General features: G+C 37.2%; 1 protein-coding gene across 1 annotated transcript in view; it reads right to left on the bottom strand.

Annotated features, from left to right (window-relative positions):
- EDIL3 (EGF like repeats and discoidin domains 3) overlaps positions 1 to 14,192 on the bottom strand; it is a gene marked incomplete in the record, with an annotated part of 336,704 nt that overhangs the window by 66,668 nt on the left and 255,844 nt on the right. Inside the window, 1 exon segment of the mRNA XM_072416185.1 lies at positions 635 to 819. Coding sequence (XP_072272286.1) covers positions 635 to 819 — 185 coding nt within the window.

Genomic DNA, 14,192 nt, shown 5'->3' with positions numbered 1-14,192 from the left:
GCATGGTTATCTGATTACTGTATATTCTTTGTTTTTGTAGGGAAACTTTTGCATTTGTTTGGATTTCATATGGATCGATACTGATTGTCAGAAAACAGCTTAAAAAAAAGCTGAAACACACATATATGGGAGCTGTTTTACCTGCAAAAAGATTGTATTTCTATGAATCCTGCTACAAATCCTACAAAGTACTATGAAAACTGAAATAAACATGGACCTATTAAACAGCAGGGCCAGGTGGGTGACCTGACCTTTTTCTACTGTAGTTAAGCAGTTAAGCCTGATCACTTCCCTGTGATCACTGCTGTGTTTCAGTCAATATCCCAGCTGCCTGTGCAGGCTCAGGAGTATGTCTGTCTTTCCTCGAAGGTTTACTTTTGGGCAAAATTGTCAGAGATAAAAGCAGAAAATTCAATAACTGAAAGGCCACAATACAAGTTCTAAAGTAGTCACAAGTCCACATCCCATTTCCTTTTATATTTTTTCTCCTTTTATCTTGGAGTGTGGCTCTGAAATGTCTGCTTTGCATCCAAGTACTCACACTAACCACATTAAAATGCATTCTTGATGAACACTAATTAATTGGGTTTTATATGCTTGGAGCCAAGCTTTAACTTGAAGAGATGACAGTTACCTGAAGCCACTGTGACTGATCACTTCTTCCAGATGTCCAGGCGTTCACCTTCCCTTGCTTGTCTAACCGGGCTTTCCTGGGCTCCCAAGTGAACATGTCCATGTTTAGTGTTCGGAAAACGCTGGAGGCTGTGATTTGGTAATCCTGTATATGTCCTGATTTCATTCCAAGTGGTTCCGAGCAGCCTGTGAAAACAACGAGTGAGAGAATGGTTGGGAACAATTGCTTACAGGAAAACAAACAAATTTGTGTTGTATAAAAACCATGAACTCTACTGAGAAAAAGGAGAGATATTACAGCAGGAGAGCAGATTACATGAAATGAAATATTCTTGCTAGAAAAGACAGAGAGATTGTGAATATGAAAAGCATTCATTATAATTGCCTTAGGAAAAAAAAATCTAAAAGAAAATGAGCTAATTCCAAAGCAGCACTCTGCTTGCTGTCTTGCTATGATGCTTACTATCTTTTTAGAAGATAGCATTATTCTGTTTTTTGCTGTATTTCAGAATTGGAAATCATTACCTGAGCGAAGAGCAGCTGTGATCTCACTTTTCTCCCTCTTTATATAGTAATTTTCTTAAGTACAAAACTGGAACCAATCAGCATTACATTTACCTGAACATTACGCTCAACACTTTGTTTTTCAATCATGTACACATAGTTATTTACATTTCTATTATGCTTTAGTACTAGAAACTTTTTTGATTAAGCTGACACAGATGTAGCAAAACCTGGTGAAACTCTGTAAATTGGATAATAGTCATAGAAAATGACAAAAAAAAGAAAAAAGAAAAAGAACTTGGCAGTATAGTTGCTAGCAGATCTGCACTGCGGGTCTCTGCAACATCAAAGTATTGAAGATATATTGTGTTGTGTTCAAGTTTGTATTTTGTCAACTGGGTGCCTTATTCTAAAAGTGTATCTGCAGGCAAAGCTTAACTCTTGAATAAAGTGAAGAAGGGCTGAACCATCTGTCAGGTTTTTATTGGAGTCCTGACCTTTTGTCCTGAATTACACAAGAGGAGGCAATACTTGGAGGGAGTAATATTTGCAAAGTGATGGAAAGATCCTGTTTTAGCTGTCATGAGAATTGGTGCTCATCTTCTTTTGTAAAGGAGAATTTTTAGGTATTTCCTATTTCTTTCCAGTGGCAATGGTCATTGGTCCCTGGTGTTGCCATAAGTAAGTTGGAGCACTTTCAATGACACCAATGAATGTGGGGTATTATTGCTGCTTGAGATCCTTTTTGAACACCACCTCCCAGAAACCCTGGCATTGTCTTGTCACTTCCAGGAATTTTGCTTCTTATCCCTATTGTTTCCCATGTGCATGCAGTTTCTTGCTTTTTTGTTATGTGTATCACCATCATCTGATGTTTCTAAATCGGTACAAACATAATGCTAGATTTAGATGCCGTCCTCCACACAACCAAGGAATACAAATGTGGCCCTTGGGTACAATATCATTATATTATTGGAGAGCTCTATTCCTTCTAACCAAAACTGTAAAAGCCATAGCTGTAGCATTTTAGTAAACACAATTAAACTACTAATTTGTGTTCATACTTTGCTAAAGAATTTTCAGAAGCTTACTGTATTAAATAATATTTCTATAATTCGACAACTTATTTAGAAGTGGCTGTTGCTGGTAGGTGCACAGTTAGGAAGAGGGGATAGGGAAGCAAATGGCTTTCATTCCTTTAAAGGCCAGCATCCCTAAAACCTTTACATGAGTTTCTAATTTCTTATACTGGATTTCTTATACTATGAATCAGGGCATTGAAAGTTTGCATGCATTACTTTGATATAACTAAATGTGACATCTGCTGGAATATTTACTAGAAAAGAAATTTGAACTGACAAGTTCCTGCAGGTTTTTTATTTTTTAAAGAACCATGGTCTCCGGGACAAGAGAGATTGAGCAACAGATTGATTGGAAGATTACAGAGGAGTCCTCTGCCTGCTCTAAGGTCGGGCGCTACAAGAGGAACAGAAGGAGATGGTGGCGCCCACAACCAAACAGAAACAGGCAAGTGTACTTTTGATAAGGCAAGTAAGACCGGTCCCTTCTGCAAATAAAGACAAACCTGGTTTATATGTATGGATTTACTTCTATTTTAAACCTTTAAAGCCCTCATTTTGATCTCCCTATACTATGACAAAAAGGTGGTGTTTTTGTGTTTCTACACTGTGCATCACCAAGAAAGACAAGTTTATCTGTCTAGCAATTTTTTTAAACATATAACTGGTTTTGAAATGAAGATAAGACTACGTGTTACTTCTACAAGTAAAGCACCAGAAAAACATCTTTAAACATGATAAAAAAAGTAAAAACAAAAAATCCATGTTCCTAATCAGTATGAAAAACATGAAAATTACTTACATTGAATCCTACGGACTTGTTTCATTAATGTAACACTAATGGAATAATCAATACTGCACAGGGTGAGACCTTGGTGTAAACTTGATTAACTTTACATTGCTAGACCAATCACTAGAACATTATTCCTGCACAAGTGTCAATAAATAATTTATTGGATATAGATGAAATATAAATTTCTAAATTACTAACAAAACTTATTTATTCAGGTCGTGAAATAGCTAGCAGTAGTTACTCAGATTCAGGAGGGCTTATTTCGGAATTTATCGGAATAATACAAGTACAGCAGCATGGGCTTACTGCTGATGGAGTAAGCCACATTTCTCTAAACTCCCATTTCCTTGTTCCAAGTGATCCTTTACATAAGTATCTGCATGTGAGTCTTCATTGGTTGCTCACTCAATGACAAAGGAGGAATTTTTAAAGATTTTTCTAAAAGTGCCTAACTTCTCTTACCACTAAGAAAGTAGTGAAGTTTGATGTTTCTCTGTGTCAGGGCTTGCAGGTTTTGCCTGGCTGTATGACTAAGGCTAAGATGCACATTGGTCTGTTGGAAGACATTGTCCTGTACTGATGTTCACCATTAGCAGTAATATGATGCTATGCTGCCAAAAAAAAAAAAAAAAAAACGGTTCCAACATGAAAATATCAGAAAAATGGTCCTTCCTGAAAACTTACATATATATGTGTTAGACCATGAGATTTTTGGTTGAGAGGGCACACCATACCCCCCTGAGAAACCCACCCACATGTTTATAGCAAAATTAAGCACCAAGACCTGAAAATCTGTGGATTTTGAGCTGGAACATCTGTGGCCTTAATGACTAAATCAGACGATTTATAGTTTCAGATTAGATTAGGGGACTGGCTCTTTTGCAAGAAATATACCTCATGGGGAGTCATGTTTTGTTCCCGTGTAAACCATGGGTTGGTTACACCTATCTTACCACTTACTCTCAACATTTTTTATTTGCGCTTTCCCTTTAGATACTTTATTTTTGCTCATCTAGACCTTAACATTGATAGAATGGACAGCTACATTTTCTTCTACAGTATAATATGATTTACTTGAAACCTGTAACTATTACTATTTGGATTCCCTCTCCCTTTTCTACCTTAGTTATGCAAAGAAGGTGGATTTTATGATTTGGCACCCTTATGCATGTTCCTTCTTAGCTGCAAATTTCAGTAACGTACTTCACCCTGCATCCTGCCATTCCCATTTGTAATATGATTTGGCCTTTTCGACAAAGCAATAAAAAGACTGTCTGGTCCCAACTTTTTTATTTTTAGGTTTAGTTTCATTTTAAGTGGATGTCAGCCCAATCTCCAACTATTCCTTCCTTGATCGCCTTAATCAATGCTTTATTGTCATTCAAAAAGTTAGTTTTTTTTTTTTGCACATAGTGGTTCTCTGGCAAATTTGAAAAGACCTTGGATATCTGGGTAAAGCATGACTCCTCTCTTTCTCTGTTTGGTGCATCTGTTTTGCCCTTTAGAAGCCAAATAATCTATTTGCCCAGCTTTATTTCACCTGGTGTCAGAGGCACCTCTGCTCCATTCTATAGAGCCCCACCTTACATGGAATCTATGGCAAAGTTCTTGTTTACTTTATCATATTTCTATTGGATTCCTGCTTTCTTATGTTTTTTTATTGTTATTTTTTTGTGATTTATTGCTGTTTATTGTGTTTGTATCATATGGTTCATTTATGGGTAATTTGTACATGTGAAATTCTTGTCATGTTGCTCAATAAACCTTGTTAAAAAAAAAAACTAAATGAGGAGTCAAAACATTTTGTTGTCTGTGCCATCCTATCCAGAAGACACCTGCACACCGTTTTTCACGGTCACAGAGGGAGAGCAAAAATAACTGACCATTGAAGAAAAACATGTATAACCATAAAAATCCATGATGATGTTTCCATAAACAAAATTTCAAGATATAATGGTCAGAAATGTAGGTAGCTAAAGACATCTGAAAATCCTTCTTTTCCCTGTATAACCTGAATTTGATTTTGAACCCTGCTACCTCCACAGTCTTCATGTCACATAGTTACATAGTGACATGAAGACAGAAAAAGTTCATCAAGTTCAACCCCTAGGAAGGTTGATTATTTAATTTAAACTGGTGGCCTCACTGACCAACATAGTGGCTTGGAAGGTGGTGGCGGGAAATTAGCTGCCTATATCTAAATTTACTCTTTGTTGTGAAATTATGACTTCCACTGAAAATACCTTCTACATGTTTTTTATTTGTACTTTTAGTACATTTTTTAGAAATAAATAAAGTTGTTAAAAATTAATCAATAATAAAATTACAGAGCCCAATAGAAAAAAGTAAAGAAAAAAGAAAACAATGTCTATAATCCCTGTTTGACATCTCAGTACAGAAGTCAAACATATTCTTTCGTAGTGTTACTGGCACTATATATAAATTGTGCTTGACGTCACAAACCGTGTAATAATTTTCATTATTTTAATTAGACAGTTACCACTTAAATACACCAAAAAAACGTAAGAAATCTAAAATGATGTTCTATGTAAACTGCAATATAGCAGTAGTAAATGATGTATAGCACTGTGTGATACAAGACAGCACTACAGGACGCACAACATACAGTCCTCCCTGCCTGGATGCTGTAGCTAATCCTGCCACTTCTACGAAAAGCCGATATAAATATTGAATGTGTCTATAGGCATGCTAAAATTACTTTATGCCATGTTATGCAGTGCTATCCATTAAAATGCCTTTAAGTTTCTACTGTATAGGGATGTAGCCATCAATTTCCATCATTCGTGATATAATATGGTTTCAAATTAATGTTTTCAAAAACCAGCCTTCTATGCCTAATGACACAATCAGCTGTGAGATGTCATTTGTTTTTTTAAAATATACTGTCAGATTATACTCAGAGCAAAATCACTCAGACTCTCCATAGATCAATACTATAAATAACTTACAAAAACATGTCGTGTGAGGCAGCAGCTAGTACTGCCAGTTGGCTATGCCTCAGCTTAACAAAGCCAATAGCAAAATTACATATGCAAAGCTCTAACAATGACTGTGTAAATAAAGTTTTAGTGCAGGGACTGTATTTGTAATGTCATACTCTCCTGTCCAAATATTCACAGCAGACTACATAAGTGATACTTTAATTGAAGTGACATTTCAGTAACCTGGACAAGTCAGTTTAATAAAATGAAATGGAATGTGTAATACATCATAGCATGCTTTTTAAATAGATGTAACTCAAAAATCTCATATACACTTCAAGTACTATTAACATAGTATTGCCTTTTTAAAAGTTATTTTCAATATATTTGAATGCATGGTGATTCTGCTGTACCACGAAGGCCATTGTTAAGGCTCTTCCGTTGAAGGGTGAAAGTAATTTGGTTTGCCATTGTGTGTTGTCACCCTTACATTTGAGCTTCCAATGATGACTACACCTTGGCATTTCAACACACATTACACAACTATGGTCCACTGTATTTATCATTAGGAAACCCATTCTGACAAATACCATGTGGCCATCAATGGAGGATATGCACATAGACAGGATGTGGCTATCATAGGTCAACAGCACGGAGATGCAACAAAGGACATCTGTGTGGCAATTTGCAAATTGATCAGGTGCCAGTGGCAGAGTATGCTCGGTAGTTAAAAATGAAAGAAAGTCAGCTTATGCCTCGGAGATTTTTTTTTATGGCATTGAAAAACAAAAAACTGTGAGGTGGCCAGCGTTTGTTAACATGCTCAGGTACATCTGTTAACCAATGTGTTTATCAACGTTAAGCCTGCCGCTTAAATAAACAGTGGGCAGCATTTCTACTGGCTGTGGTTGTTAGGTGTAGAACCCTCCGGACAACCATGAGCCAATGGGAAAGCTGCCCACTATTTACCTTTACAACAAGCTCACAGTAGCTGTGTACATTGGCTACCAGATTATTATTATTATTATTAAACAGGATTTATATAGCGCCAACATATTACGCAGCGCTGTACATTAAATAGGGATTGCAAATGACAGACTAATACAGACAGTGATACAGGAGGAGAGGACCCTGCCCCGAAGAGCTTACCAGATATGCTACTATTTGCTAAATTGCAGAAATGAGCATGGTAAGATAATAGTCTTCAACCTTATATCAGCGAAAACAATAGTAACAGGTCACAGAAATGCATCCTGGTCACTTGTCTATTCTGTAAAAATCATTCAAAGGAGATGATCCTTGCACTGTGCATGATGAATGATATAACTTCTGATTGACATGGGCAGGTAATACAGGTGTGATTCTGAAGTAACCTTTGAAAGCTTTATTGATTAATCAGTAAGCTGTCTACAGAGAAATACACTTTGAACTTATCAAAGAACAAGTTTGAAAATGTAAAAGTGGGCTTATATATCTTACTACTACAAAATATTTCTATGCTCTACTACACTGGGATACAAAAGCAGGCATTCTCTATCAGTCTTTGTAAATTTTACATTTTCTTTTTCAAAATAATCCATTTACAAAAAGCAGTTTCAATAACATACTAAGAGTTTAGCAGAGGCAGAAACAGTGCATACATTTGATATTCTATAATATTAACAAGTAAAAAGGACCTACAAGCTTTTAAAATTCTTTATTTAGGTACAACAGACGTTCTATCTTGTACACAAAATAATATGTACCAGTGTATCATAGTGAGTATAATGAAAAAGACTTTAAACATATTGAGGTATATAAATGGAGTAACAAGTTTGCAGTCTACTTTTTGTAAAAGGTCACAAATAAAGAACAATTTGTTACAACAAGGATAATGAAATGTCTGACTCTTATTCAAATGTGTGAGAAGATTGCACAAGTAGGTTGGTTTGGGGATAATTGTTGGGATTGAATGTCTGGAGATTTAAAGTTGGTGATAGGCAGGAGACTGGGTGGACAAGGTAAAGGAAAATAATAAGCACATAGAAGGACAAGAGGAATAAAGGCCAGCAACATGCAGAAGGGAGGTGATAATTGAGTTAGAGGCGAAAAGGACACCCAGACAGGTGCACCTGACAAAGATTTACCCAAGTAGACAGGAAAAAGACCCAAGTAGTATGAAAGAAGTCATGAAGATATTATGTGATATACTGAAGTTTAGACCTTCTGACCATTGCCCAGAATGTCATGGTATAGCTCAATGTTTCTTGACCTTTTTAACCTCCCTAACGGTTCATTTCTTTCCGATTTTTTATGTCTAAAAGCGGTACACTGTTTTTCATGAAAATTAATTTTACAGTTTAATATAATAGTATGAGTATAATAAAGTTTGAAACACAAAATCATAATTTAAAAAAAATTATTATACTTATACTATTTTAATATACTGTAAAATAAATGTTCATGAAATACAATGTATTGCTTTTAAACATATAAATCCAATGTATTGCATTCAATACAGTTATTTTGTATTGAATGCAATACAAATGGATTTTGAATTTTCCGCCCCGCCCCACCCGCAACGTATACAAGCACCAACGTCACTGGGAACTCCCCCGGTAACTCATCGTGTGTAGAAGACGCCAGAGGAAGAAGAAAGAAAACAGGGATCGCGGTGATGGACAACGCGGGACGCCGGCAGATCAGGCTGTATTTACTATTACTTCCCATAGGTTACCTAACCCGAGCGTGACTCAGAGTTACCGCTTTCAGCAACTTTTTTCTACCCCAAGTCACACTCTGGGTTACCGGTAGGGAGGTTAACATAAAGGAACCTCTTGAAATAACTTTCAGGTCTTCAGGGAATCCCTGCTATAATTACTATATCAACAGCTCACAGTAATTAATGCTTGGGAACCAGGTGAGGAAAAATACAACACCCTTCTTTTTTAAAGAAAGGTCTTAAGGTCTTCAATTGTCAGTATTTCATTGATTTTGTAATAGTGCAGGGAGGTACAGGGGAAATAGGTTGCTCAAAGAAATAGAATGCACATCTGCACACCTTGGCTGTCTTCAGTAATTGGATTGTGCGTAATGATTTATAGAAATTGCTTTTTAGCTGTAGGAGGTAACCAGAAGAACCATCTACTAGTTCCACATAGGTCATAGTTTATATATAGCAAATCTATTACACAGTAGGTTAGTCATATCTCTGACTGTCAGAGGAGCTCACAATCTAATGGTTATACCATAGGAATAGCATAACATTCCTAACAATGTCTAATGTCAGTTTTGGGGGCAAGCAAATTAGGCTACCAGAATGTTTTTGAAACATAGGAGGAACCCATCCAAACTCCAGAACATACAATTTCTGTGCAAGTAGTGTCCTGACCCTAGTGCTGCAAGGGGAAATTGCTAGTTACATACCCATTGTGCTAGGAGGGTAAGATGTTTCTTTTTATGGCTAGGGGGAAGTCAGGGTCCCGGTTTATTAGGGGTGTAATGGGTCATGGATAGGGGAAAATTCTAGCAGCAGGGAAGAAGTGTTTATCTGGTAGGAAGGTGATATAGTAGGCCTGTGAAAGGTATATTGGTATATTGTTACTGGATTGGATACTGTTAATTGCATCCAGATATTAGAATGATGGTCTTAGAACCAATCTACTACACCTGTAGTACTGTGAGTTACTTTGTAAAAGCAAGAGGTTGCAAATACTTATTCTATCATACGCTTTTGAGACTGTACACAGGGTAAGGTACAGAGAGCTGCAACCTTTTAAAAAAAAGAATAAAAATCTACAACTACGACAATCTTTCAGATAGTAAGTAAGGATATAAATAAATTATAAATGTATCAATGAATGATATAATCCTCACTCCTTTTAGCAATGCAGTCTATTAATTATGGTGTAGAATGGACAAAATATCATGCAGTTTAATGAATGTTGACAAGTGAATTACCATATGGTAAGCTTGAGGAAATGCCAAAATCCCCAGGTTATTTGCAACTATGCCTCTTGGTTCCACATCACAGCAAAGTCAATAAACATCCACAAAGTATCATTCAAAGTTACTGATTGAGGGCTGAGTCTGTAAAGAGCAATGTATTCATACTTATAATAGACTTTCAAAGTTCAATAATATTGGATTGTGAAGATGAATGTAACTGTCTCACCCAATATAGGGCCTGATTTATTAAAGTTCTCCAAGGCTGGATAGGATACACTTTCATCACATAAGCTGGTTGATCCAGAAAACCTGGAATGGATTTCTTCAAACTCATTTGCTTTATGCAAGCAAAGGTTTTGAATCCTGGATCAGATCAATTTGCTGATTCACCCAACTTCACTGATGAAAGTGTAACCTCTCTAGCCTTGGAGAGCTTTAATAAATTAGGCCCATAGAGTCAACTTGTTTCTCGAAGGACAGAATGGATCCTAAGGTTGCAGCCTTTGTTCCAGTAGTTGACTCAAATAAGAGGCTTCCCATGGTAGACAAAGTATGTGCCCTATCATGTTTACCTTGGGTGGCTTCCACCAATCGCATGGTTTGGGGAAGCTACCCAAGGTGGTTAAAAGATGGAATAAGTCTACTTCCTAGGGTTGCTTGGAAACTGAGAAACTTTTGCCAGGGCTGTACCGATAACACAATTTTTGACTGTTTCATAGGGTAGTAAGTGTAGAGGGTCAGTAGGTGTAGGTCATCTAACACTTAAGGATAAAAGGTTAAAGTGCATTCCCTCAATGGGTTGGTAGTTGGTAACTACCTCCTTCCCTTTTTGCACCACCGCCCAGTAGTAAGTCTGCCAAGCCGTCCACCAATCCTACTTACCCCTCAACCTGGCCCTGAGACAGAGGGAGGACAGATCTGCTGCAGTGAGCATAATTCCAGAACAATTTGGTAGCGTAGCTGAGGAGTAGGGAGATAAAAGTTTTGTCCTCCCTGTCTAAGCCTGGAGGAATTCAGCATATTCCTCCCATGCCATAAAAACCTGCCCTTTTGCATGGTCAGAAAACAAGTACATAGAAAATATTTAAGTAACTTGAAAAAAACAAAAACAATACAGTTTCTTTTCCAAGCAAAATTATATTTAAATTGCAAAATCTCTTCCAGGGAAATTAAACAAACTGATTGTTTTGGCTACATAGTCAAAATGCCATCAAATGCAGAGAATCACAACAAAATGAAAAACAAAAAATCTCTGTTTAGGCTCAATATGGTAGCACAACATGATACACAATTTTAGCAATTTGCAAACATAATTGCCTTAAGCAAAATTCTGTATTATGAAAAGCCGTATGGTTAATTCAGGTTTTTCACAGTACTGGGATTCTAGGTGTCAAAATTGTAAATCTATTACTGTAAATATTTTTTTTCTGTAGAACTAAAGGAAATCTAGGCTTATATGTCAGCATCAAACTTTTTAAGTTGTCTTTCTGGAATAAAGAAATCATAAACAAATGCTATGAAAACACCATAAATATTTGGACAGAGGCAACTTTTTTCTTATTTTGGTTCTGTACATTACCACAATTAATTTTAAATGAAACAACTCAGATACAGTTGAACTGCAAACTTTCAGCTTTAATTCAGTGGGTTGAACAAAAAGATTGCATAAAAATGTGAGGAACTAAAGTCTTTTTTTTAACACAATCACTTCATTTCAGGGGCTTTCAGGAGCAACAACAATCTCACACCTGTAGCAAACCTCAAGAGTTCTATCACAGGCTAAGCCTCTCCTATTCAAATGAATAAGAGCAGTTGGGACCATTTTTGAACGCAGCTGCAGCAGATCATGGAGCAGTTCTAGAATATGACAAGTCACTGTTGGCCACAATGTGCAAACATGTCACCTGCACTGTGGTTTGCTGCTCCCAGATGCACAGCAGCCATTTTCTATTGCGTGACTGGTGTACCTTGTAAAATTATGCTTGCAATAACTGTTGCCCCAGATGATTGTTCCAGATCCTTTAGGGAAAAGATTTCTGGGCACGGCTGATTGTTTGGCTTTATGGTAAAATTTGATTACAGCACCGCTTCAAAATTTCAGAACCTTACAAAATGATGTAAATCTTGACAAAACATTAGACTGCCGTATAGTACTGTATAATTTACAATGTTATTTACAGAGCACACCAACAGAACAAATAAACAGCCTTGGGGCACACAATGGTAAATGATTAAGACTTTCTAATCACGTTTTTCAGCAGTTCGTGTTGTATTTCTTATCCCATGTTTTATAAATGCCAAGTATTGGAGTTTAAATCTCAAATGTCAGAGTGTCAATATACTGCATAGATCGGGGAGTCACCTGGGGTTAGGGGTCACGTACTACACAGCTTGTGATTCACTTTAGGAAAAGACTGCAGCCATGACTCTAAATTGTTTTTGCTTGACTTCTGAATATTTGTGCAGCAATTTAAGACAAAGGTGTTTGGTCTGTTGGAGAATTGCATACATTTTTTCCCTATAATCTTACTGGATGTAAAAACACTAAAGCATCATTTTTTATTTCTTGAAGCATATTTAAACTAAATGTTGCAAAAAGGACAAAATTGGAGAAAATTCAAAAACCATGAAGGGGAGCGTACCGACTAACAATGTTACTGAGGCTTCCCTCTGACCACCAATGAAATGACAGCATTACTGGGAAGTGGAGGGGGGAGAATTATTGGGCACACTGGGAGCCAATACTTCACCCCTCACCACGTACAAAGGAAAGCTGTGCCCATGGATTCCTAACCATTTTGCTGTATGCAAAATTCACACCACTTAACAAAGCCCCTCACTTATCAGCTTATGCCCACACTGTTTCACCCTCATAGCCCTTTACAGTAAATAAATGCACCGATTTATTCAATTGGATTAAAAGCCCAATCAGCTGCTTTATGATTAGTACTAATCTTTTAAATACCTTAACATCACATCACATTAACTTTTAACACAACAATAACATGTCTGAAAGTCACCAACTCTGCAGGTCCTCAGGGTGGTACCCACCAACAATCAAAACCACCATGGAGGGCTTCTAGTTGTGGTTGTTTCCAGCTGCACTTACATGCAATGGGAATGGGAATAGTATCATTCTCCAACAGCCCCACCCACACACACCAGTCTTATTTCCACAGCCTCTTCTCCCTCTAGGAGGACGCCATACCTAAGATGGGTTTCCACACTCCATAACCGCCATACCACAATTACTACCTCTAAAGACCTCAAGCCACCACAGCCTATGAACCTCCCCCCCATTGGGAGGGTGGGTGGCAATTTTACCCCCTCAACACCATACTAGATCTGATCCCCACTTCCTGTTCATGCTCCCTTTTCACTCCTTGCTCAGTCCATCCCTCCCCTTCGTACCATCAATTCTCAAACTGACTCAACACCTCACTTTCTCAGTTCCTAAAGCAGAACTAAACTAAAAATAAAAAAAATCTTACTTACCTTTAATCCTGCAAATCCATCAGGAGGTTTCTTCCACTGGGTCCTGTGTCCTCCAGGTGATCCACCACATTACCATGTGTTGCATTATGGTGGAACATTGATTTTGAATGAGCATATATAACATGGCAAAGGATGAAACACAAGACATGGTGGTCTGGAGATTGAGTCCTACTGGATGATGGCATCAACTGTTACTTTTTTTCTTTGCATTTTAGATGCTATTTAAAATGAATGATACTTCACAAAGTGTATTACTGGTAGACATGGTCAATGAGATGCAAAAATATTCACTTTCGTATGCAAATAACATGTAGATTGCACTGACTTGGGGGAACTATGCAGCTACAGAGTTCGATTGGCTCAATTTCTAGTTAGTGCTGTTTGCATACAACAATCACATTTTTTGCATCTCATTGACAATTTCTAATAATTCTAACAGGCAGTAAAATGCTAAGCATAGCTCTGAAGGGTCTCTTAAGCTGCTGGAATATACCCACACCTAAATTTTAGTTGTGAGTGTGTTGACCTTTTAAGCAACTGTTTAACATATTCTGGAATTATTCAACTTCTGTCAAATAACCCTTAACTAAAGTCCACAATAAGTCAACATTAACTGGCTCTCAGAAAAAAAAGTTTTCAAAACGTATTGGTATTTATGTGTTTTTTTCCCACTTTCCTGCTATATTATTGGTGTAAGTAAAAATACCTTTTTACAAAGACATAACGGGTTCAGAAGTGCACATTAGCTGGAAGTTTCTTGACGTCTCCCATTCCTCCCAGCTAATTAGGAAGCAATTCAGCCTTCAGCCAAAGGTTAGG

This window comes from Pyxicephalus adspersus, chromosome 6, assembly GCF_032062135.1.
Source record: "Pyxicephalus adspersus chromosome 6, UCB_Pads_2.0, whole genome shotgun sequence".
Taxonomy (NCBI): Eukaryota; Metazoa; Chordata; class Amphibia; order Anura; family Pyxicephalidae; genus Pyxicephalus; species Pyxicephalus adspersus.
This window is presented reverse-complemented; position numbering and strand designations above follow the sequence as displayed.